General features: G+C 34.3%; 2 protein-coding genes across 3 annotated transcripts in view; one reads left to right on the top strand and one right to left on the bottom strand.

The window, feature by feature from the left end:
• The window catches only part of LOC106074390 (uncharacterized), a 98,100-nt gene that overhangs the window by 48,188 nt on the left and 22,108 nt on the right, over positions 1–27,804 (bottom strand). The gene's annotated exons all lie outside the window — the stretch shown is intronic.
• LOC106074375 (uncharacterized) lies at positions 985–26,555 on the top strand. The gene is made up of 8 exons (XM_056037526.1): positions 985–1,132; positions 1,720–1,776; positions 2,278–2,319; positions 4,099–4,140; positions 6,608–6,658; positions 14,414–14,457; positions 20,623–20,868; positions 20,986–26,555. Exons 2-8 carry the CDS (start codon positions 1,734–1,736, stop codon positions 21,256–21,258), a joined length of 741 nt encoding a protein of 246 aa, XP_055893501.1. The 5' UTR covers positions 985–1,132; positions 1,720–1,733; the 3' UTR covers positions 21,259–26,555.

Genomic DNA, 27,804 nt, shown 5'->3' with positions numbered 1-27,804 from the left:
AAATAGATTAGTGAAAGTTGAAGAATGAGAATGTGAAGGATGTATAGCAATAACACGTCTATTTGTTTTAAGTATCAGTTCATTTCTGTTTCTGTTTACATCAGTCTTAAAATATTTGTTTCAATGTTAATAAAAGCTACATTCAATTTTATTACAAAAACAAAATTGTTCAGGTTTATTTTAAACTGTACATTAAAACTCAAAATAAAGAATAAAATACGCCTTCACCGGTTAGTGTTAGGTTCAATGATGGAATACCAAGGTTGGAAACTTTTATCAACACATTCAAAATATGTTCCTTGAAAAAAATAATGAAGGATGTTCTTGAAGATTACGAAGGCATTGTAAGCATTGGAAGATGGTCTGGCAGCGACAGAAGAAGACCAATGCGCATAAAAAAGACTTCCACAGAATTTGGTAAGCAAATAATGTATTAATTTTATAGATGACAAGTTGGCTACTTTAAGAAGTTTTAAATACTTTGAAGCTATCGTTTCAGACTTAAGAACTAAACCTGAACTACTAGACAGAATTGTACAGGTCAAAGCATTATTTGCAATACTCAAAACAATAAGGAAATAAAAAGTCATAGCACAGGACTTTCAAATGAAATGAAAGAAAGAAATAAAGGAAGACGATGGACAAATCATGTGTGGTGTCTCTAAAGTTAAACTGACTAAAGGATATGTGAAAGGCTTTACAGTTTGATTTTACTAGCTCTCTAGAGTTACAAATTAAATACCAAGTATTCAAGACTGCCCTTGAAATCAGCAACCAAAAGTAAAGCATTAAAAAATCGCAATATCCCTGCAATTTTAAAGCTCGCATCACTTTGCAGCCGATCATGTATTTTAGCCGCGAGTAGACTAAACTTCCGCGCGAGCTGTGTTTGTTTAAAAACTTTTTCTCGTTACTCATTTTTTGGGGGAAAAAATCAGTATATAAGATGATCTGTCTTTTTAAATAGAAATAGTGTTCTTCTCAAAACTAGGTATTGAAAGAACAAAAGAAGCTTTAAGTAATAAGGATACTTTCTTTTATAATATAACGTACCTGCTGATACAAGGATAATATGCTAAACAGTGGAGTACGGTTCCAGAATTGTACCTAGTCAAATGGGGAACAAGTAGAGGTCTGGAACAGCGATTAAAATTTTTTTTCCTTTTACACCTAATTATGCATCTTTTGCTACGTAAATAGCTATATACGAAATCTACGAATAAATCAGGTTTTATACATTTTAATTATAATTATAAATGAAAAATACCCGAGAAATTTGTACATGTAGCAAACTTATAAAACAAAAATATAAAATAATAATAATAATAATAAATTAATAATTATAATTATAATTATTATAAATTATTCTATACTATACTATACTATACTATACTATACTATACTATACTATACTATACTATACTATACTATACTATACTATACTATACTATACTATAATATAATATATTATAATATAATTGTAGAAATAATTTATCCTTACCTTGTTCAAATTTAGTAATTTTACTGCGACTTTGTCTTAATATACCTGCTTTAAAATTGTATATATTTATACTTGAACGGGACAAAGTTTATGTTTCTAATAAATGTATAAATGTATAACATGTGGCATTGTGAACTGATGGGTGGACCGTGCGGGCCGCGTATGGGTTTTAGTGAAAATACACACTTTTATCATCTTTTCTTGCTTTATTATTGCAGAACAATATCAAGAAATGGCTGGTGGAGTGAACTTAAAGCTACCAACAAATGAAAAAGGTTTTTATTCATCTTCAATAATATTTGTGTGTGAGTGTATGTAATGGAAGTACATTAACTTTAAAATTTACACATTTATTACATTAATATACATGTTACAGGTAAAGTGTCTAGAATGCCTATCGCTTTTAGGCAAAATACGAAATGGTTCTCAAATGTCCTATACTTTTAACAGTTGATGTATGTTTATAAGTGTAAGTTCTGGAAAATTAATCTCATCTTCTTCGAAGTCTAGGTCTTAAGGACAATCATTGGATTATTGTAAAGTTAAGTAGATCAATACATTCGCTTAACTAGGATTCTTTCTTAGGGGGAAAGTGCGAAATAAAAATATTCTTTCTTTTTAAAATCTAACACTCTAATAATTATTAGATACTATAAGAAAAAAATAATAGGTCTATAAGTTGAATAAATGAGTATTGTCTTTTATTTTTATATGTTTATCTTGTCATTTAATATAAACATAATTTTTTTATTATATTTTTCTTTAAATTAATCCAGGTATTGATGAACTATTTTCTCGTGGTTGTGCTGAAGAAGAAAGTAAGTAAGATAAACAGTTTGTAGAAGTATCTGTAGGGAACATATATCTATATTTAAACCATCTTTTTTGTATCTATATTTTAATGAATCAGGACGTTTTTGGCGACGCCGATTAGGTGCCGTGGTCGTTGTGGCACTAAAGGTTTTAGATATGTATAGTTTTTTTTTTTACTTTGATACATGAAAATACAAAATATAGTCCATTGATTTCATTATTTAATAAAATTAATCTTCAAATGTCTGTTTCAAAAGCATTTTTTACATTAACTCGTTCCTTATATCTGCGAATGTAGAATTCCTGATGAGCATTCTTTCATTAGACAATACCATAATGTTACATATTTTTCTATTCCTAGGTCTAAAACTCTAATTCAACTCTAATATGATATAACTTCACTTCGCACAGATAGTTTTATACTTTAACACATGAACATACTAATTATAGTCAATTCATTTCATATTTTAATCAAATTAACATTCAAATTTGTTTTTTCTAAAGCATTTTTCATGCATTCGTTCGCCCTAAAGCTTCAAAGCCGTGTAAAGATATATTCTAATAGTTTCATTTATACGTGTACATCTAATTAAAAAGGTCACGAATGCGCACGTGCAAAATGAACTCTATCCAAGCCAATATTACTCTAGATCTAGATCTATGTCTAACTCAAGATCTACTCTATTCTTTAACACATGAACATACACAATTAAGTCTATTCATTTAATTTTAATCAAATATATGTAGGCATACAAGGAAATGTTTTTATTTGAAAAAATGGATTTAAGTCGATTAGCTTTTTTGATAACACCATTCACTCATACTATTTGCACGCATTCGCTTTACTTATAACATTATTATTTCGTTTAATTCTTTACAAACCACTCTCAGTGACTCATCGACAGTTATACGCAAACAAAAACCCCGCGAGCGCGGGTAAAATATGTCTAGTATAGATATATAATATGGAAAGATAAGGGCTTAGCCCTCGGCACCAAAATTAGACTGATGCGCTCTCTGGTCATGGCCACATTTTTATATGCTTGTGAGTCGTGGACGTTGAATGCAGAGCTTGAGAGGAGGATCCTAGCAATGGAATTGAGATGCTACAGAAGGATCCTAGGCATCACATTCAAAGACCGCATCACAAACCAAGAAATCAGAGACAGGGTTTTCTGTAGCGATCGGAGCCCATGACGACCTGCTTACTATTGTGAAAAAACGAAAGCTAAAAACCTTTGGCCACATTACGAGATCTACGGGGCTCGCAAAGACCTTTCTTCAGGGAACAGTGCCAGGGAAAAGAAGAAGAGGCAGACAGAAAAAGCGATGGGAGGACAACATTAAAGAATGGACGGTCCTGCCATTGAGAGAGGTTTTAAACAAGGTAAAAAAAAGGGAGGAATGGAGAAAGACGGTCGACAAATCTTGCCTGGTGCCCCAACGGTCCAACAGACTAAGGGATAGGTAAAGGTAAATAGATATATATCTAAACTCTATAAGAAAGGTGACAGGTTTGAGTCAAGTAATGTCGATTTTTTTTAGACTATACAACAAACAAATAATTGTATTAACAACTTTTTACACGTTTCATAATTATTTCGATGAAAAATTCATTTACTAGATAAAGCTTTCTACTCTGTGAGTCGTATTATGTTTAACTTCTGTATTGTTGTCTTTTGATTGAATAATTAAACACTATTTAAAAAAAACATTTCACGCAATGTTTTTTTTAATATATAGATAAAAAAATATCTCATAATATTTTCTTTCCCTTCATGTAGGTAATGATATACTATGTTCTTGTGTTTTTCCTGAAGAAGAAAGTAAGTAAAATACATATTTTATGAAACTTTGTTTATGAATCTATTAACTAATTACAATACAATTACAATAATTACAATACTAGGATACTTTTTGTTTTCTAAATCAATTAGTTTGATTTAAAAATGATTTATATAAATGTGTCATTACGTACAGTTTCCGAACTGGTTTCCTTTTCTTCAATGTTTGGCAATTTGTTCATTTTCAAGCACAATAAAATAATAAAACGCAACTGCAAAAAGTAAACAGCAGTGATAAAATATAGAAAACATTTTTTTAAACGAAATCAAAAGAAAAAGTAGAAAAACATTATTAGTTGGGTTTTTTTTTTTTTTGTTTTTTTAGAAACTAACACCGCCAGTGTACAAAGTAGAATATGGGTTAAAATAGCTGTGGTGACCATGTTTGTACATAATATTGTAAGCAACACTTCAGAGAATCTTGGGTGTAAGGTTTAAGGAATTCTATGTTTATTTATTTTCTCATTGGTTGGGACAGAGTGGCAGCGCTTGAAGTTTTGTTATTGTTGTCTGAGGCCTGAGTTATGGAGCCTAGTCGTATAGTATAAGTCATATAGAAGTCAGTTGTCATAATGGTGCATATTTTATAATTGACATTTGATGCGTTGCCTACAACTACAGTTATCCTGATTACTTTTACTAAAGTTATATTGGGTTATTGAAAGAAATATGTTATATGTCAAGTATAATCTAAGTAAGGAGTTCGCAACAATTGCAATACACATTACTAAAAAAAATATTTTTTATATTTAAGTTTACACTTGAAATTAAAAAATGCAAAAACATTTTGCAGGGTTAAACTTTCTATAGTGTAGAAATATATAGCCCCTATGGGAAATGTGTTGACTGTAGTTTTGCGTTAGTATTTTATTTTAATAAAACAAATTGTAGTTACCGAATTTTCGGATCGCAGCAAACAAGAGTGTTGAAGTTGAAATCCTACTCCAATACAAAACTGTTTGGGTTTCAGTGTTGCTTTATTTGTTAGGGTTTCCAAGCTAACCCTCTTCTCATCCTTGTCCACTGTAATAATGAAGGCTGGTTTTGAGCTTAAAATCCGTTCTAATAAAAAAAAAATAAAAGCAGAATTACAGATCAAATACGAGATGGGAAATGGAACCGAACCCAAACTCGAACCTCACTTACGACCGAAACAAATCGAGCTCGAACTTTAAACCTGATTGGTACGAACCGAACTGAACGAACTGTCCTTACATTAACAGAATTAAATCAAGATTTTACAATATTCATGTAAGAAAAAATACTTAGTTTTAAACGAGATGATTTGACAGTTATTTTTATTTCTTGGAAAATTATCCAGCTGTCTTGAGCTGGCCGTGTCCTTGGCATCTTGTGTTTGCATTTTTCCTGCATCATTTTGGGTTGTCTTCTTTTTGGTATCAATGTCATGGTTTGCATTAATGTTTAAGTTTTCAAGAAATGGGAGATTCGAAAAAACAAAAAGTATATTCTAAATGTAGAAACTACCAGGAAAGTGGACAGATCTTTTACTTTTTGTGGAGAACGAAAATAAGCCAATATGTTTGATTTGAATTGAGTGGTTTGTGGTTGTTTTATAGATTGTAACGCTAAACAGTTTTAAAAATTACCCACACACATAAATAAAAATAGAAAAACTGCAGCCTTATTAATTTATTTCCCACGCCCATGATATATAGCCTGTGTATAATATATATTTGGAAAATACCACTGACTCACAGATCGATCATAAAATCCTAACCCTAACCCTACTCCTTTAAAACTATAGAAAAACTACTGTATTCAAATTCCATTAGCGTATCCAGGATGGGTTTTTAAGTTAATCCCCTCCACCAAAAAAAAAATAATTCAAAACTCTCTCAATGCATTCCATTAACAGCCTCCAATAAAAAAAAAAGACTAAAGCCAAAAGACCAATGCCAAATTTTATTATCGTAGCCAGGATTTTTAGAAAAAAAAAAAAAAAAAAAACTGAAACAAAACTACAATTACTCAATTTTATAATCTAAGCAATGAATGGAATAGGTGATGTTCATCCTCTATGCTAAAAATTATTTCACTTTGATCTGTTTTCTTATCAATTGATGGAGCAATAACTAAGTAAATATATGAGAATTCAAGTCGCAAACTCGAAAAAAAAATAATGCAAACTTCAGGCTCAAGCCAAATACAAAAAAATAATTCTTGACGCCATGGTTCCGTCGAGGACATCGCTAGTTTGAGTTTACATCGCTCACGCAGACCCACCAGATGGCTAAACAGGAGTATCTATTTATAATACATTTGCTGTAAAAAAGATCCTATTCAATAGCACAAAAAAACTGCCGAAAAAAATAAACCGACTAGTTGTATTAAAATTTTATTACGAATATATATATATGTATTCTTGTTTTTTATATGTTTTGTTTAATTACAAAAAGAACTATTACTCATTATATATTTCTTTCAGTCAATGCAGTTACTGGTAGACATTCTCCTTATAGTTTTTCTGAAGAAGAAAGTAAGTAAAAAACACAATATCTATAACTGTTTTGGTGATACCTATCTCTATATTTAACATGAGCGTAGCCAGGGGAGGGGTTCACCCCTCGAAATGAAATCCCCTCATAAGGGAGATGGACATTTTGTGACTGATTTTTTTGCTTTGATTCTGTTTATTTTAGGTAAGATTTTAATATTAAACCGTTAATTGACCCAGCGCAGCCAAGAGGATTTTTCGGTTAATACCTTCTTCTTCTATAAAACAAAACAAAAAATAATGCAAAGAAAAATCCTCAAATTCAAAGAGCTTACCTTAGGGGGATTTTTACTTTAATGCCCTTTAAGAATTTTTTGTTACGATAAAACTCCCTCTTCAATATTCTAGAGATCTCGTCTTAATAAAAAAAATCCTATGCTAAAATGGGATTTGACAACTTAGTGGTCTTGTGACAGAGGTTTGCGGGACATGTTCTCCGACTAAATGAATTACGCATACCAAGTGTAGGCCATTACGAGGAAAGCGCAAACAGGGACGTCCTCGTATAACTTGGCGCTACATTTTCATGGAGGATCTCAAAGCAATGGACACTAGGTGGAAAGAGGCTTCGGACATTACCAGTGACAGATGTTTGTAGAAACAGCTAAGAACGACGCGGGAGGATATAAATCCTAAGTAAGTAAGAATAGTAGATTAGCTTTTGAATAGCACCATAATGCACTGTATATAACGCTTGTGGAGCTCACAGAGCTCCTCCAGACCCTTTTGCTGGCAAGGGCGTGGTGTCTACAGTCTTTCCACTAACTTAAGGAAGAACCTATTCTAGGTATAATAAACGTCTTCCGAAAGAATGAAGGGTCAGTATATAATAAAGATTAATTATGTACACACACACACACATATATATATATATATATATAAATATATATATATATACACATATATATATATATATATATATATATATATATATATATATATATATATATATATATATTTATATATGGCCGGGTGGGAAGAAACAAATCTCCCCCCCCCGAGGAAGAAAATCCTGGCTGCGCCCATGATATATAGCCTGTGTATAATATATATTTGGAAAATACCACTGACTCACAGATCGATCATAAAATCTCTTAAACTTGTGCACATATTCGCATGTGCTGTTGCGCCAGCAGGCAGCAGTCGTGTTTTTTCGTCTCTCGTTTTGGAGGATTTTTGTGTTGCTATTTTCTACAGCTAAGTGATCTTTCTTATACCATTAGATTTGTGTTGATGTCGTCTATAGATTGGTGTATTTAGTTTGATAGATTTAAGTCACGTTAATTAAATTTAATTAGTTTTTGTATTCATTTACTATCCTTTAGTTTAACAAGCATCTATATAAACAGTAACAGAGTGATACTCATAGCCCGAGGGATTGATGTGCTTGGTAAAACCGTGTACCGTGGCCACTACATAGCAGTCGGAGCGCAAACCTGTGTGTCATCAGTCCTAGTGTGTCAAATCACCGTACTGGAGTCATGGACGCTAATCTATTACGTCGCATAGGACGCACATGTGTGTTACTCAAATCACGACTAGACAGCGAGGTTTTCCGAAATATTCGTCGACTTGGCATCGGGCGTAAACTGCCGACAGTTCGTGGGTCTAGGGCTGGGCGTCTTATTCGCCTATGGTATAACCTACCGCAATTCAACTCAACAGATACATGTCACACAGTTTCCAGGACTCTTAACTGTGTTGTTAACCCCACCCCTACCCCTGTTATTTCTTCTACGACAGAGTTCAGCAGTTCCCTACTAAACTGTTTTATTAACCACCCCACCCCTATTGCTCCTCACACAACAGAGGTCAGATGTCCCCATCAAAAACCTATAATTCGGGATATTACTCCTCCGGTGTCTTCAAAATGTGCTACGCCTCTGGTGACTATATCCTCCAGTCTGCTTAAAATAATGCACCTCAACGCCCAGTCATGCAGTAACAAAACCCTTGAGCTTGCAGACACCATCACTGATGATAGCTACGACATCGTTTTCCTTAGTGAGACATGGTTTAAAGAAGTTGGTGATGAGCCAAGAACCATTGAGCTAACGCCCCCAGGCTTTATTTTAAAGAGTCTACCTCGAAAAACAGGCAGCGGAGGGGGCTTAGCAATACTGTACAGAGATAGTCTAGCTAAGTATGTAACAATAAGACCTGAAAGCTCAACGTACACGACCTTTGAGATGTGCGAGTTTCGCCTTTCCCACCACAGTAGAACACTGACTTTTATTTTCCTGTACCGCCCACCACCAAGCAAGAGAAATAAACTGACAACAAAAGTTTTCATCGAAGAATTTCAAGACCTCCTTGACAGTCACATATCAACAAAAGATCTATTTGTCATAGGCGATGTGAACTTGCATTTTGACAGTGAAAATGAGACATACGCGATGTCGCTGAAAAATGCGCTAAAGGATCGCAACTTAGACCAACTGATAAATGTTCCGACACACGTCAAAGGCCATACTCTTGACTGGATTGTTACAAATGCAAGTGAGCTTGTAGCCAAACTCAATGTCTCAGACCGCGGCTTGTCAGATCATTTTCTCGTAAACTTTGAAATGCGCCTATCAAAAGCAAAAAGGCCAAAGAAAAACGTGACTTCCCGTAAACTTAAAGCCATAGATATTGCCTCCTTCAAAATGGACGTGACCTCTTTGCTGTTGCAACAGAGCAACACAGACGTTCTCAGCAATTACAATTCTTGCTTGAAAAAGTTGCTGGACAGCCATGCACCTCTTGTCACTCGTACAGTCTCAGTTAGGCCATCTGTACCCTGGTTGACGGAAGACATAAAGACTGCCAAACTTATTCGCCGACGTGCCGAACGTACATTTCAAAAGACAGGTCTGACGATACATCGACAAATATACATACGAGAAAAAAACAAGGTTAATCGTATGATTAGAGACGCAAAAGCTAGTCATATTCGACAAAAAATCGAAAATTCTGATTCTTCAAAGGAGCTATTCAGGATCACCGCTGAAATGTTAGGGGGAGCAAATAACGAACGTTTGCCGTCATCTATCCAATTATCTGAACTTCCTGATTCCTTCAATAGATTCTTCATTGGGAAGATTGAGCAGATTAGAAATGACATGCCATCCCTCTCATCACAGCTTGACCACTCTCCAATTTTTCAAAATACTCCTTTTTGCGAGTTTCAGCGTGTATCTGAAGATTATGTCAAAAGTACTATTTTGAAGATGCCAAATAAGTCATGTGACCTTGATCCCATTCCAACCTCCTTGCTCCTTGAATGTTTAGATGAGCTTGTACCTACAATTACCAACATTGTGAACTCTTCACTGACTTCAGGCATTGTACCACAGCAATTTAAGCATGCACTTGTCAGGCCCTTATTAAAGAAATCCAGTCTTGACCCGGAATGTCTAAAAAACTATCGCCCGGTTTCAAATCTTCCCTTCCTGTCAAAGCTTCTGGAGCGCATCGTGTTAGTGCAAATTCTTTCTCATCTTGAACAGTACTGTCTCTTGGAAGAATTTCAATCTGCATATAGGAAGTGCCGTAGCACAGAGACAGCAGTGGTCAGGGTACTAAACGACTTACTTCACAATTCCGACAAAGGCCACATATCAATTCTTTCTATGCTGGACTTGTCCGCAGCCTTTGATACGCTAGACCATGAAATTATGATGGCCAGATTCTCTGCAACTTTTGGTTTAGCAGGAGTCGTCCTAAAGTGGCTTGGATCCTACCTGACGGAACGCACCCAAAGTGTCGTTGTTAGCGGGACGGAATCAACAAGCTTACTTTTGAAGTACGGAGTACCCCAAGGATCAGTTCTAGGCCCAGTACTGTTCACTATGTACACATATCCACTCAGCGGCCAACAGGCATCTTATACCATTTCTTTGCCGATGACTCACAGTTATACGATTCATCAGTACCCTCAGAGGTGTCCCATCTGGCAGAGAATATCAGTGGTACCGTTGCAAGGGTGAGCGATTGGATGGTTGAAAATAAACTCAAGACGAACGAAGACAAGACAGAAATAATTAAGATTGGCACTAGGAACAATGTCTCAAAAGTTGAAAGCACAGATTCTCTCTTTATCACGAACTGCCATGTTCCTTTTGTCCATGTAGTGCGGAATCTTGGAGTTTTCTTCGACTCAACACTATCTTTCGACCCACACATAAATCAGCTCTGCAAAGGTCTTTATCTGCAGCTGCGCAGATTAGGCCAGATCCGACCATATTTAACAACGGAGTCAACAAAAACGCTAGCTGTGGCATTCATACTCTCCCGCCTTGACTACTGCAACGCCGTGCTAGCAGGTATACCTGATGACAAAATAGCCAGGCTGCAACGTATACAGAACAACGCCGCTCGAATAGTCCTTAAAAAAACTAGACAAGATTCTGCTACTACGCTCTTGCGCACGCTCCATTGGCTTCCCGTGAAAGCGAGAATCGATTACAAGGTCGCCACACTTTGTCATCAGTGTATATATAACAATGAGATGCCCTTGTACCTTAGCGAACTGATTACTCCATATGTCCCCCAGAGAACCCTGCGCTCAATGGACTCAACGCTTTTAGTAGTGCCACGTTTCTCCCTCAAAAGCTACGGTCTGCGTGCTTTTTCAGTTCACGGACCAAAGGTTTGGAACTCACTCCCCATTGATCTCAGACAGACAACATGCTATACCACTTTTAAGAAGAACATTAAGACCTACTTGTTTAAAACTTTTTTAGATTAACTGTTATTTCGGCAGTTGTGTTTATGTTTGTAATGTTGTTACAGCGCCTTGAGCCTACATTTTGTTTGTTAACAGCGCTTTATAAATAAAATTATTATTATTATTATTATGAATTGTCGTGCACTGGTTCCTTTTACCTCCTAGACGCTCACTCAGAACCTAACCTGATTGGACATTTTCGCAACTTGACAACTGCTATACACGAAAAACGGAAGCTTTCTATGAAACCTTTGTATTTTATTTTTGATAATTCCCCAAAAGGCTGCAGTCTACATTTAAAAAGATAGCATAAAAATAAGACTTTCTGTATATTTGTTTATATAACTTTTCAAATGTGCATTACATCACTTCCGCTTCCCATTAGACGATGACTAAATAAAATGTAAAAAATCCTAAAAGCATTGAAAAAATAGATCTAGATCGATTGTTATTTCGCTACATTCATAAGAGGGTAAAAAAAAAAACAACAACACTATACAACAAAAATAATATTTCTATTATTTAGGCAACACAATACTAAAATAAATGTAGAGTTGGGAATGGAATGTAGCATTTTTGTTGCGGCCTTCAGAAAATACATTTTTTTTTCTAGGCCTGATCAGTCAGAGGATGCTTAAAAAGTAAAAAAAAAAGACATTGTAATAAAAAAAAGGGGCCGAAAGATTGAAAGCGGCTGTCTGTGTATGTGTTTGTGTGAAACATTGTGTTTGGGGGTGGGGTAACGGTCGCAATAATAATATAATTTGAATAGAAAATCTGAAGAAAAGTCATAGACTAAACTTTTTCTGGTTGGCGAGGTAGGGGTCGGATAAGTGTTACTGAAGTGTTACTAAAGTAACGAAGTGTTACTGAAGTGTTACTGAAGTAACGAAGTGTTACTGAAGTGTTGCTGAAGTGCTACTGAAGTAACGAAGTTTTAATGAAGTGTTACTGAAGTGTTACTGAAGAAACGAAGTGTTACTGAAGTAACGAAGTGTTACTGAAGTGTTACTGAAGTAACGAAGTGTTACTGAAGTGTTACTGAAGAGTTATTAAGTGTTACTGAAGTAACGAAGTGTTACTGAAGTGTTACTGAAGTGTTACTGAAGTAACGAAGTGTTACTGAAGTGTTACTGAAGTGTTACTGAAGTGTTACTGAAGTTACGAAGTGTTACTGAAGTGCTACTGAAGTAACGAAGTGTTACTGAAGTGTTACTGAAGTAACGAAGTGTTACTAAAGTGTTACTGAAGTGTTACTGAAGTAACGAAGTGTTACTGAAGTGTTACTGAAGTGTTACTGAAGTGTTACTGAAGTGTTACTGAAGTACCGAAGTGTTACTGAAGCATTACTGAAGTGTTACTGAAGTGTTACTGAAGTACCGAAGTGTTACTGAAGCATTACTGAAGTGTTACTGAAGTGTTACTGAAGTAACGAAGTGTTACTGAAGTATTACTGAAGTAACGAAGTGTTACTGAAGTGTTACTAAAGTGTTACTGAAGTGTTACTGAAGTGTTACTGAAGTACCGAAATGTTACTGAAGCATTACTGAAGCATTACTGAAGTGTTACTGAAGTGTTACTGAAGTAACGAAGTGTTACTGAAGTGTTACTGAAGTAACGAAGTGTTACTGAAGTGTTACTGAAGTGTTAATGAAGTGTTACTGAAGTGTTACTGAAGTGTTAATGAAGTGTTACTGAAATTAACGGGACTAAAATGTAAGTGAGAGTATGTGTGGGTGTCTCATTATAAAGCGGGTCTTCTCAAATTAAGTCAAAAGTCTACATCGAAGAAATTACTATGCTCAGATGAAAAATCTAAGTTGGGGTTCCAGAGGTTGTAAAAAAGAGAGAGAGTGTTCAAGGGCTAAAAAAGTATATCGTTGAAGCTCTTGATAACTTTACGCTAGCGTTTGACATGAACTACATGCGGTGGCTCGGATGGAATTACTTGCTAATGCGTGGCAGATGAGATACCTGCTAATGTATGATAGAGGAGGTACCTGCAAATATGTGGCAGTAAAATCTATTTTTACAAAGTTTCTATTAACTCACTCCGTCTGTCTGTCTGGTACAAATCTAGAACTCTTTATTTCTCCCACCTCCCATTCTACTATCGGGTAGAAAATTTGCACAATGATTTATGAATGAATAAACAAAAAAAAATTAATTATTAATTAATAAATAGAATATATAGTTAATTTTGTTGATATTGAAAAAGACAAATAAATCGTATTGTATTGCGATATATGGTTGTAAATGTGCAGCTCATTCCCTTGTATATGCTTTTGTTGTTTGTTTGTTTTTTAAATTAAAGTATTTTTATCTTTTGCTTGCTTTGTATATTGTATCGCGCCATGAGATGTGGATTAATATATATATATATATATATATATATATATAGTGTCTGCGATGTAGGCTCTATTAAAATTACAACATACACTGAAACTAAATCGAATGCAAGTATAAAAATGTTTTATAAAAACAACTTTTAAATTAATTTATTAATTAATGTGTGACATAAATGCACATTTTCCTTCGGAGTCTTACCATGCGTGATTCCTGGTTTGTTATGAATGAATATTCTTATGGTCTTTGGATAGTTCTAATGACTTACCTCCCCTGAAATCATTAATTCAAATATTATGAACTTTTATGAAAGAAAAGCTATTGGCATAATTATTTTAAAACAGAGGATAAAATGTAGCCTTAGCAATTAAAGTTTACAAGATCTAAAATTTCATGATATTAGATTTTCTATATTTTTTCTTTTGTTTTTACTTTTTTAAAGATGACGGACAGATAGATAGTCCACACAGAACAAATAGCGCCTTTTTCATTTGGGGTCGCTAACAACGTATTTCAGTACCACTAGCTTCGATAATTGTGTTACATTAATTTCTTTATTTTTCTATTCTGAACGATAAAATGCGAATTTTATTTTATTTATTTATTTTTTTTTTTTTTTGCTATTTTAGTCAATATTTTTTTCAAGAATACAATTGTACTTAATCTTTCTATATTTACAGATGAGAGCCAGCATTTTATTTCAAAAGAAGAAATTAACACAACGGTAAATGAAACAGTTGTAACATAACATACCTTTTTTTATTCAAGTATATATCTAGATATTTTGGTTTCCATTAATTTTTTAATACAAAAAAAGAGATATTACTGTATAAATACTATTAATGATTTTAAATGTGTTATATTATAAAGTATGTTTATGGTAACTTTAGAAAGAGATTCAGATTCTATTTTCTTGGCATATGTCGCAATAAATAAATATAATAGCAATTGGAAAGCATTCACCCCCCCCCCTTCGGATGGCTTTGTAGTTGTGCAGTATGCGCGCTCGACAGTCATTGGGTCGTCTCGATAGACCCAGGTTCATATCATGCCCGCTTCCTTCGGGACGTTTAGAATAGGAAGTAAATTATCATTAACTCTGAAAGAAAATCATGAATATGTTGAACATTTACAAACAAACATTTCAATATTTACGCCTGTGAGATCAGAAACAACAAAAGTAAAAGAACACTCACATGCAGTCGTATATAGCATCACCAAATAAAATTGTGGATAATAATGTTTCAGATAGAATATTACGTTCATGCAGTTTTAATTAACTAATGAAGATTTTAAAATAATTCACGGGCTAATGGTTCAAATTAATTTTGAAATACATGTTTCTTTTTAAGTACTATAAATTACGATGGGAAATAAACCGAACCCGAACCGAACGAACCAAACTCGAACCACACATACGACCAAACTAAATCGAACCCGAACTGTTAAACAGATCGGTACGAACCGAACCTAACAAAAGTGAATCAATATAATATTGCAATTTCTGTAATTTGCACATCCCTAACATAGGCTTACATTTCATATCCTATCAATAACGATTACTTCCTTATTAGCAAGTGTACTAGATAATTTGAGTTTTCTGAGTCTTAAACTAGCTTAGCCTTGAAAGGAAAGGAAGCTGAAATTATTTTAAAATCTACTTCCTGGCGGTTAAAGGTGTGAAGAGGTGGATTAAAGTATTGGCCGTTATAGATGTCTAGGGGATTTTATGGTTTGAGAACCCACATTTGCACATATAATCTACAAGCACAGCGTTATAATGCAGGCAACAAATACTATATTTAGATGTAAAACTATGTACAGTTTATAATACAAAAAAATGAATAAAAGGTGAAATGCTGTACAGGTGCTAGGATGGAACCTAGCGTATTTACATATGTAGGACTATCATCATTAGTTTTGAGAACCAAGTAATCTGAGTGTCATTAGGCTGGTTGCTTAGCTTTTGGTCCTGTGCTGCACTGGTGAGACGGGTGTGGCTGGTACTGATGCTGTCTGCTGGTGGGCTGGCGTAGTGGATCCAGGCTCCGAGTGCAGTCCAACGTTGTATGGTTGCAGAGCTAAGCTGCGTCTACCATTCAGTCAAGCCAGTGACGAGTCTGTGACTAGCGTTGTTACTTGGACTCTTGAAGGATGAATAGGACTGATGTCTGCAGATCTGGTGCCAACAAATCTGGTATCAGCTTTAGATTGCTAAGATTTCAGGCGGATGTTGCCTATAAATAAAAGCACCAATCCAAAGTGAAATAAGGGAATGAAAATAGTCTAGAGCTCAAGCAAGAGATAGATGTGTTCCCTGTCAGCTCTCCAGCGAGAATGAGATCGGACGATGAAGTTTTGTCCATATACACGTGGAGAGGAGGGTAAGTGGCGGGAGATAATTGCAAAGGTGGTCTAGACTATCTGGCATCTTCGACAAAGGGATCCACACTTGACCGTGACGAAAGTTTCCGGGGGATAGACATTGCGCGAAGGCCCGCGTTGAAAGCCCAGGAAATTTGCCCAGGTGGTCAGAGAACAAAAGGGGGGGGATGATCAGAGGTGCCCAGGGCAAGGTAGATTACACCTTGATACTGGCTTTGCGCTAGACGATCGGGGAGATCGCCGCCCGAGGTGTTGAGTTGAATGGGCTCTTTGAAGTGACCAGCCGCTCCCCACAAAGGGGGGGGGGGGCAACGGATGTTAGCCAAGATAGGAAAAGGGTAGCGTACTCTTTTAAAGAGTCAAGTGTGGCACATGTCAAGGTGGGGATAGTAAAATGTGACATCGATGCCAAAAGGGGGTCGGGTTGGATTGGAGGTGAGGTGGCTGTGTTTTAGCTCTTGATCACAAAATTAATAAAATTGATGATTAATAGCGTGTAAATAAATAAATTAAATGCTTAGACCTGAGTGATACCTTGAGTGAGCTAAAACGATTTGTCACAAAAGGTATTCTGCTACTTAAGCAACCATTACCTCTGTTAAGCGTCAGATCATTAGTCAGCACATTTACTGCTTCGATGTTTTGTGAACTTTGACTGCCACAATTTGTAATGTTATTGTTTGAACTTTTAAGCTAGTACATTGCATATTATTTTTTGTTTTATCTTTATGTGATTTTTTATTTCATGATCTTTGGGAGCCTCTAAGTCTACTCAGCTCTAATGAGTACCTGACACTAGTTAGGGGAAAGTTAAGGAGGTTGGTCATGGTTCTGGCTACGTGTAACCCTCGTTAATCGTGGGACACAGAAATAGATGACCTTTTCATCATCTGCAAGATCTGAAAGGGGAACTTTTCTCTTTTTTATGTATTTAAAGTTTCCCATTCTAGTGTTTGAACTAATAAATTGAATATTTCATGCATTTAGTTTCGCTATTACCTAATTTCATACATCGAACCGATCCCAAATAGAACCTAAATCTAAAAAAAACGAACTGAACCCAAACTTGTTTTAAACTCCCATCTCTATTATAAATATTTATAACCTCTACAACATTACACTTATTTGTATTATTAGGTCCAATATTTAGTAAATTGGTACTTGATGAATCCTATTATGTGACTGTCTTGTCGAGTTCTTTTACATTTAAATGTTTCTCATGAAACTTTGGAACTATTTAAATATTAAAACATAAAGAATGAAAAGTCCTAGTATAGATATAAAATGAGATTTCAGTTTTAGTTTATATGTCATTTCTAATCATGTTCTATCAAGGTAAAATATTAACGAAAAATGCTAATTATGCGAAGCCTTCTAAACTATTATAGTTTTTGTGTCCTTTAATGTACCACTTTTCTTTGCTACAACTCAACATGTGTGATTCAGAATCCTACGAGCTACCCTGCTGCTTAATTTAAAAATGCCCACAATCCTAATTTTGAGCCAAAATCTTTTAGAGACTACATGATATGGTGTACAAATGTACAGATAGACCTAAAGAGTCATTCCAAGTTGCACATGCTAACAAAAAAAAAATAAGTCTAGCAAAACAAGCCGTGTGTCTAAGCAAAATATTTGTTTCCCTTTTGACTTACATTCAGATCTGAACTCATTCGTCTATTATGGCTTACGATAATTTTGAAGCCAAATTTAATTGTACATTAAGCATTTTTAAACAAATCCGTGCTAGAGTTTTCTCGAAGTGGCTAAAAAGTAAGATTATTTTTTTCCTTAAGAAAAATAAACATTTACATTTTAAAAAAAAAAACTTACAAAAGTTTTCAAACTAAATTAAATAATGTGTTTCTGATGTAATTAAATTAAATTAATTCATTAGTAGTTTATAATAGTGTAGGTGGTTCTGACAGCTAATCGTAGACCAGCGCATAATAAGGATACGAGAAAAAACGCATAGTCGACATTCACATATAAAAGTGAAAACAACTTTTGTTTAAATAGATAAAAATAGTTCATATTTCATAAATAACATTGTAGAAAGGAGATGGGAGAGACAAATATTGGGGAGAAAGGATGAAACCTACAATAATTGTGAGCTTGCGCTCCCAGAGCTATCTTTATATGTTTTTTTGTTGTATAGGTTAGATCTATTTTTATATATTTTATTTTTATAGGGTAGTGTCAGATTTTATTATTGTACTTCCGCATATTTTTATATAGGTTAGTGCGGGATAGTATAAAAAGTGATGTACATGCTGTCTTAAATCAGTTGAGTGTACATTTGACCAGTGGTCAGTACAGTATCTCTGTCTGGGTTACAGCCGAAGATCTTTGTGATCTGTCGTGTAATTATTTTATTATTCTGTAGCTGGGACGGCCTGCTATTATTCCTGCTGAAATACATGCTGCTATTTGTAATGCTATTACTCTGCTGAATATAACTGCTGTATTATTGATGCAATAAGCTGCTATTACTCTGTTGCTATAACATCCTCTGCTGCATTTATTACTCATCATTACTGCTATTGTTATTGCTTCTGTAGATCTAGGGAATTTAGTGTTATTTTGTTTTTGTAGTGTCGCCTTAGTCGGCTTAGACTTAGTGGCTTAGTCTGTTCTTAGTGAATAGTAAGGTACTAAGGTGTTCTTGTTTTAGTGTTTGTGTAGATCTAGGTCTAGTGTAGTAGTTGTAGAGATTAAGTTAGATAGTTGGTTTGATCAGTTTGTGTTAGATAGTTGGTTTGGCTAGTTTATTAGTGTTTGTAGATTTAGTAGCCTAGACTAGAGGGGGTTAGTATTAGTTGTAGTGGTTAGTGTATATATTATACTTTATTATTGATTTATTTTCTCCTGATTTAAATAAAGTTTCATTTTGTCTTAATCTCAAGTAAAGTTTCGTTTGTGCTTTCATTTAGTTTAGTTTAGTATTGTCTGGTTGCTTAGGCGACTCTAGCCCCTTGGTCGTAGACTGAGGCGTCACAGATGAAACCCACCCAGTAGCGCTATCATCTGCCTACTGTTTAGTAATTCATGTTGAGCAGAGAAAAGGTCTTTCAGCGCCTCCTGACCTGCTCACATAATGGACGTATATAAGTATATAGTGGTGAGAATAACATTACTTGACTAATGATAAAATTAAGTGTGTCATTTTATTTGATTAATTTAGCTCTTGTGTTGCAATGTGCAGTTTTTATCCTCTCAGAAGAGGATTCTTCTGCCGAAGTGTAGATGTGGAAGCTTAGGGCTCTGCTTGGGTTAGAAGATTTAGATATTCCTTCCTCTTGTCACGGAGATGAAAAAGTGTTCTTTTGGAGTATAGTGATCGTACTGAGACTTGTGTCAAGAGACTAGAAGAACCAATGCAGGATTCTAAATATTTTAATGGACACAATGACAGGAATGGTTGTCAGTCACAGAGATTACCTAGTGTTTCTGTTAACCTCCAAGAATCTGGCATTAATGTAATATTGTTAAACAAGTGTAGATATATTTTAGCTATCACTCGGATAGGCATAGAGAATCATAATGTACATTAGAATAATTTAATTAATTTGAAAGTAGTTAATGGTGAATAAGTTCATACAGTTGTGGTTATTAAACTTAACAACAGAGAGTGGCCAGATATAAGACGTTATTGTTTACAAATAATATAAATCGAAAAAGTTAAACAGTTAATGCTGGCCAAAGCGTGGAGATAGCCATTGGTCATGAAGTTTAACATAACAAACTTAGACTTAGACTTAGGTCCTCCCGCGCCTTTCGGAACATTAGGTGGCAAGCTGTCTCCATAAAGATCTGTCTCTGGCAATGTCTGAAGCCTCCTCCCACCTGGTGTCCACTGTTCTGAGGTCCTCCATGAAGGTGTGAAGCCAGGCTATACGAGGACTTCCCACTTAACACAAAGCTTTAATAAGTGTAAATGTAATTAAATTTGTAATATCTAGACTAACAATAATAAATCAGTACAATGGGCCTCATTCACGAAAAATAATATTGATAAGACTACAAAAAAAAAAACTGGCACTTGATAACCATTTTTGATTAAAATTGGATCGTAATTTGTATAGAAGAGATAGAGGTGCACGTGTCTCAATGTTGTTTCTTTACGATTGGTGAATGAGGTCCATTCAATTATTACAAAGCTTATTTCATCTGCCAAATACTATTACTCTCCCTTGTTCGATACCCAAAAATAATAATTAATTACAAATTGTTAATTAAGAAATTTATTTTTTCTTTTGATTCTTGTTTTGTCAGTTTCATGAAATAATCGTGCGAGGTTTCTGTATATTATTTTAAAACACAAATAATATAAGATAATAAAATTAAATTGCTTCTATATAAGAGAAAAATTGGAAAGAAATTTAAGCTCATTTAATTGGTAAATTACAAAATATTTATATAAACTTTATTTGAAAAATGCATCTTTTTGAACTTACGATATGTGTTTTCTATCTTATTCTTGTTTTGTATTTTTTTCCAACAGCTCAAAGAATTTCTTGTTGCTTCCTTGATATACATTGGGAAAGCTACTGGTACAGGCATCAAGTTTAATGGTATATGCTATTCAGACAACGAAGAAAATGAAGAACTCTTAGAAATGTGCAAGACTGCTGCAAAGAACATCATTGCACTAGAAGATGTTGAGACAAACGAATTTCAGGAAACTACAGCCTTGGCATTCTTAAACAAGTGTTTCTGTCGCAAAATTGAGCAGCAAGAAGATTTACAAGTAATTGAACTCATATAGACTTAGTTTAATCTAATTTATTATTCTAAGTTTTACTATAAATAAGACAAGAATTTTAACTTGGTCAATACAAGTCCATTTGAAATCTATATATTACAGGCTTCAACAAATCTGAAACAACTAAAAGAACGGTCAACTATTCTAGAGACAATTCATGAGATCATATATTATCCGGAAAAATTGGTGATCAAATCAGTAGAAACACTGACAAAGGACATTATAAGAGAAACTGAATCTCTAGCAGATATGAAGAATGAAATATTTTGGATTAATATTAAAGATTGTGATTATCAGCGCGCTATCTATGGTTTAAATGAAGAGTTTGCATCATTTCAAATCTTGATCAGTTATCACTTCAGCATGAAAATCTGATATACTTTCTTCTAACTTGGTTAGATATCAATTGGCACAGGAAAATATCATCCAAATATACAGATTCGGAGCCTTATAATCATGAAATCAATTTAATAAAACTTGGAATTGATCCGGATGTCTCAAAAGTAATACACACCAGGATTAATGAATCTATGAGGGAAATGCAAAGCTCTTTGTATTGGGCAAAATATCACATTGAATCTTTTGTATTTTCCCATATCTTGATTAGCCAATGTCATTATATATTGTTACCGTCGAAGCTTGATACATGGACACCAAGTAGTGAGATTATAAATAATGGAAACATACAATTTCAAACAATTGATGTCCTACAGAACATAGAGTTTTATAAGGCATCAAATACACGAATAATTACAGATTTGCAAGTTAAACAGAGATTTAGCAGCAAACAAAGTCAAATTTACTTTCACGGTACAACAGTAGAGTTTCTGAGAGACACAGAAGATGCGATTCTACGTAAGGGTATAGATTTAGGTAGAGGCCACGCCAAACAAGACTTTTCGCACCGTGATGACTTTTATATGTCCGACTCCCTTGATGCTGCTATAGAATGGGGTAGAAACAAAGACCGAAAAGATCACTGTGTTATTGTTTTTAATATACGAGATGAGTTATTGGATGCACGAGCACAGAGAGGGTTAGAAGTTTCTAAAGATCATGCTAAATTTTTAAAAGTTGTCAATTATTTTCGTAATGGAAAACCAACAAGCAACACAGACTTTAGTCCTAATGAGTTGGCGGAAATAAATAACGCCAGGTTCATCAAAGGTAATATATGGGTTAGAAATAATGAACACGTCTTCTGTATCAACAATACAGCTGTTTATCAATTATGCTTGAAGGATCAGGATTATGCGAAAGCTATTGAGAACTGCATGTGTGGGATATTGTTTTACCCAAATGGTATCCCATAACAAAGCTTCATTTATGAAAAGCAAACGCCATAAAATACAGACAGATGAATAAAGTAAACATTTATCTTTCTTGTCTGCCATTCCACTTGAAAATCTGGTAGGAAAGTTAATGAAAGTATACTATATTTTTTGTGATTTTTTATTAAAAGTTAAAAACGTCTGTTATATATTCATTAAAAAAATAATATTTCAACGTTGTGATATCTAAAAAAACAACAATGCGTCATGATCTTATAGAAAGCGTATCAAATGTTAAAGAAAAAATTAAACACGAGGAAAGAATATTGTACTCTCTGCAGATAATGCTTTCATCTGTAACGTTGAGGAAAATGAAGAGTTTTCAGTTTGATCTTGAGGACCACGCTTACATACTTTTATTTCTTTAATATTTGGTTTTAAGTTTTATGTTAACAACGCATGTTATGAGTCTTGTAATTTTAGGTTGCCCATGTTCATGTATTGACGTGCGTCAAATTAATAAGTATGCAATAGCACAAAATGCTGTTGTATTTTAAGATACGTTGTATTTAAATTACTTCAAAAGGCCTTTTAGATTAACACTAAACATCATATCATGTGTGTTAATAAAAGTAAAACAATGAATTCAAAATATAGGCGAGAAAAAAATAACAGTTAAATACTGCTAATCAAACGTACATTGCCAAATAGAAGTCTATTATATGTCGGGTTTTAACTGTTCAGAGTGTCATCGTGCTCCTACAGCATACTCGGTTCACTTTGGTCTCATCTCTTTGTGGATACGTCAAGCTAGGAGGAATGAGACAACTACGCTTTCTTGATGCTTTTTTATGGCCTCTTTCGGTATTGAAACGACTATGGATCATCTCACGGAAATGAGATGAATGCTTGTGCAGAAATGAGATGTCTGGACATTAGATGGAGTTGGAACGATTACACAAAAACATCCGCGCCCCTCTCCAAGCAGCTGAAGTATACAAAGGAGTGGCAAGTGGCGATACAGTTTCGGGTCAGCTGCGTTCCAGGCATTACTAGACTGTAGCAATAAGTGTTGCAAGCTGTCTAAGGATCGCCGGCTCTTGATTTTTCCTCAAAATTGACTTCCGAAGCCTTTCGCGTTATAGGATATTACTGCAAGGCAGCAGATTTTGAAAAATTAAATTTTAGAGTTTTCCTATGTTGGTAACCAGCCAGTGGCTAACGAGCCCCTCCTGTCCGAAGCTTACTGGTTTAGACACCTGTTACTTGCCTTCGCCAATGCTTCTGTTAGTGAAAACATTACGTCAGAGGCTAAATGACAAAATGACATTATGTTCTGCTAGGTTGTCATTGCTGAAAGTTGTAGTGGATGTAAGCACTCCACTACCTATAAATTGCTTCCTAATGGCATTCGTCTCGAATAGCCTCTGACAATTAGCCCAACTCCGTGATGCCTTTAGGTCCGTGATTCCCAAAGTGGTCTATATAGACCCCCAGGGGTCTACGACGACTTCCAAGGGGTCTACAAACGTGAAAAAAGGAATTAGGGGTCTGTGAGATGTAAATAGGGGTCTACGAGAGCGGATCTTGTTTTAAGTAGGTCGGGATTTTAATTAAAATCTTAAAATAATGGAATTAACAATCATCTTATACAAATATATATTATTTACATTTAAATCATTTTGTTTGAATACCTCATTTAAATAGCTTAATTTAGTTTACATGGAGTTTATATTTAACATGGCTAAATTTAATTATAACATTACACAGTGGTATTTATTTTTGAAAATGTATCTTCTTTCCATGTCGAGCTTATATTGCCCATGTGCTTTTTATGCACCAAAGTGTTATTTACTGACACTTTAAAATCACCTAAGTTGGAGGATTTTTTGAGACGATGCCATCCTGATAAAATGGATGAAGATTTGCAAAGCTTTTGAACAATCAATGATAAAATTTAGAGAAGATCTATAGTGGACAAAATATTTGCTTTTGCATCAATAAGTGAAAATGATGGTTAGCAAGTGTTTTAAAATATCTTTTACTTATTCGACATTTGGAAAACATCACGTGATAGAAGAACAATTGCCATCCAATGAAGAAGTTTTAAGAACTAGTTTGTCCACAAACCTACATCTGATAGTATTTCGGAATTACTCTAAACAACAAAACCTGGTAATAAACATTTTTTATTGGCGAATGTTCGTTTTATTATAGATAAAGAAATCCACGAAAAGCTTCTTTTTGCAACAACCAATAATCAATATTTAATGTTTTTGAAAGACTACTATAAAGAAAAAGCATTCCCTTTAACTATAATGCTAGTAGCAACGGATGGAGCACATTTCATGGTTGGATCCTATTGAGGATAGTGACAAAGTGCTAGATAGCTTGAAGATCTTCAATTTGTTAGCAACGCAGTTCACCGAAGCAACACGTTAAGTACCTGCTCCTCGACCACAACTTTCATCAGTTCGTCCTTCACACTGGAGAATGAGAAGGTCGTCGAAAAGCTTTTGTTTATTTTTTTTCTTTTTGACATTGTATCGGAGTACTTGGATGTCAAAGATCTTATTTTAAACCGAAAGTTAATTTCAGTAGCATTATACATAGCTTTTTTTAACAGACTTGTATCACAAATTCAGTTAGGTTAACTAACATGTGGTGATAGGCGTAGCAAGGATTTTTTTCGGTGGGGGATGTTTTTAGCAACCCAAACCCACTCCGCCCAGCTACGCCAATGCATGTGACCAACTTATTCCTTTTGTTTCTTAGAAATAATTAAATAAACAGATAGGAAGTTCATAAATCTGAAAAATTTCAATTCCGCAATATTAGCCAACCAGGGGGTCTACAAGTTTGGGAACTACTGCTTTAGGGGATCAGCAAACACAAAACATCGGAAGTAAAATCTTAATATTTTCGAGTTATTATTCGGGATTAAACGTTAAAAAAATGTTAAAACGTGTATAGTTTTGTGAAAACTGCGTTATATTGACGAGAAATACTGGGCCTTCATTGATTTTAAAACTCAAACACAAGCTTTGTAATTCTCGTTAATATAAAAAAACGTATGTCACTCTGAAATAAAAAAAATTATAAGAAAATTAAAAATTAAACTAAAAAAAATTCTTTTCGTATTAATGACATTTCAACCTGTTTTTACTTTATGTCATCAGATGTATTAATTTCATAATTATCTTAATATTCATGTTCCTGTGTATGTATCGAAGATAACAATATATAGCTCACTTTGGTGTATTCTATGCACAAAATATAGAAATGATTGATAAGTTGTGTAGTTTCAAAAGTACTGACAATATCTTTAGAACTATTTTAGCACTATGAAATCAAATTTCTAACATTTGCATCATTTTTTTTACGAATGTATATAGTCAGTAACTATGATCTTTCATATTGCACTCTGACTTTGTTCCATATCTTTTTAATTCAATCTTTATTTTAAATTTCTGCGTTTAATTTTAGATCAAATGTTAGCGTCTCAATTTTGTTGTATCGCATTATATTAGTTCTCTTAAGTTTTGTCTTTTTTTTTCATTTGGTTAACAAGTGTAACTGGATCTGACACGAAAATAGAGGAGACGACTGTACATATTTTTAATCGAATATATTTACGGTATAACTTGGGTACAATAAATTTGTAGTTTTGCTTACATTTTTAAATTTCTTCATAAATAAAACGACTTTTTCACATTTGCCTTACATATTATTGCCTACATTATTTTTTTGCCACAGGTCATATAATACTTGTTAAAGCTAACATATATTTGTTTAACCTTTTTGTATAATCTTGAATGACATATATTGATAAATCCATTGATAATTAAATTGGCAAGCTAAACAAGAAATCGATTGTATCTACTTTTGTTTTAATTTTTCAAAATTCATGATTATATGTGCAGGACCACAGATAATAACACGAAACGCCGTTTGTAATAATTCTATTATGAAGTGGTTTATGTAAACTTTATTATCATTAAACGTGAGATTCTTGTCCATAGTTCTTACTTCTTCTAGGCTTCCCTTTGAGCCAACCATGATATGTTTAGTACTAATCATTTGCGTCACCTAACCACATATTAAAAAAGCGCATCAATTTTCTAGCATGCATTTAAAGGTAACACACAACGCAACAAATGAGCAAGTTTTGTCATTCGTACTGCAAAAAGATAATTTCAGTTTTAAAAAGTTAAATATAAAAAGTATTTTAAAAATAAACCTTGCTTATATAGAGCAAAAGCCTTCAATGATTTTTAATCAATTACACGTGTACATATTTTACTCTTGTGAACCTTTTTACGCGTCTGCTGTCTTGCATGTTGGCAAGGTTTATTTTTGGGATAGGGGAGAGTACCGTTAAACAGCTTCTATTTGTCATAGTTGCAACGCTTGTTTCCCCGTTAGTACAATTCAATTTAAAATAAAATTAAAATACTTAATTTTGACTTCTTAATTAACTTTTTATTTTTTAAATTGGTTTAAGTGTTGTCATTAACAATAATTAATTATTCAAAGTTTCAACTTGATCCGAGAATGAAATTGGCAGAAATAATGTGTAAAATATTTTGACCAGAATGCTAAAAGGAGAGAGTCGATATATTTTGTTAACAATCATAGAACTGTAGCAACAAAGAAACATATATATATATATATATATATATATATATTGTTTTGACTCTACATTGCGCACTGTCATTTGGCGCGACATTGTGTACCAGAGGACACGATAGAGAACAGAGGAAGTCAAGATGGCCGATGATTAGAGATGAAAACGACGCTTGTGATGTGATTAGTGTAATTCTAGATCTAGTTTCCTATTTGGTTATTAAACATTCTATTTTGTTATTTCATAATCCTTTCGTAGAGGTTATTTGGCTAAGTTATAGCAATTGGTGTCAGAAGTGGGATCCTCAACGAAAGGGGAGAAGATGGTCTAGATCTATGTATGGGACATTGAACGAGTCCATTTTCGGGTAAATCAACATAAGTTTTGATTTTAGTTGATCAACGTTTTAATACTAGATGGCGTCTAAGAAAACACTTAGTCAACTGTCATTACAGGAACTTAGGCAGGAACTCAGAGGTAGAGAGCTGAAGGTGAGCGGCAACAAGGAGGCACTTATGGAGCGTCTTAGGCAAAGCATGATAGAGGAAGAACAGGACCCGGAGACCTATGAGTTTGAAATAGAACCGACTATGATGGAGCTTTGGAACATGATGCAAGAACAAGGCAAAACAAATACTGACATAGGGAACTCGATGAAAGAAGACATGAAATCATTAAAGGATGAACTTAAAAAAGAAATGGGTAATGAACTGGGCTCTATAAAATCATTTGTGACCGAATTGAAAAATGGCATAGACAGTTTCAAACAACAATTAAGAAATGAGGTCGCTGAATTAAGGTCCCAAATGGTGGGAGATGTTGATTCTAAAATTCAACAATTACGAAATGAAATGAAGGCGGAGCTGGAAAAGAAACAAGATGTGGGAGCCACTGTGACTGAAATGACGGGGAAGATTAAACCACCGGTGTTTGACGGCTCTGTGTCTTGGTCGGCGTATCGATTACAATTCGAGGCGGCGGCGCAAGTCAACAGATGGGTTACCAAGGCAGATAGGGCAACTG

This window comes from Biomphalaria glabrata, chromosome 8, assembly GCF_947242115.1.
Source record: "Biomphalaria glabrata chromosome 8, xgBioGlab47.1, whole genome shotgun sequence".
NCBI classification, from domain to species: Eukaryota; Metazoa; Mollusca; class Gastropoda; family Planorbidae; genus Biomphalaria; species Biomphalaria glabrata.
The sequence above is the reverse complement of the archived record's forward strand: the minus strand, read 5'-3'. Positions and strand labels throughout refer to the sequence as shown.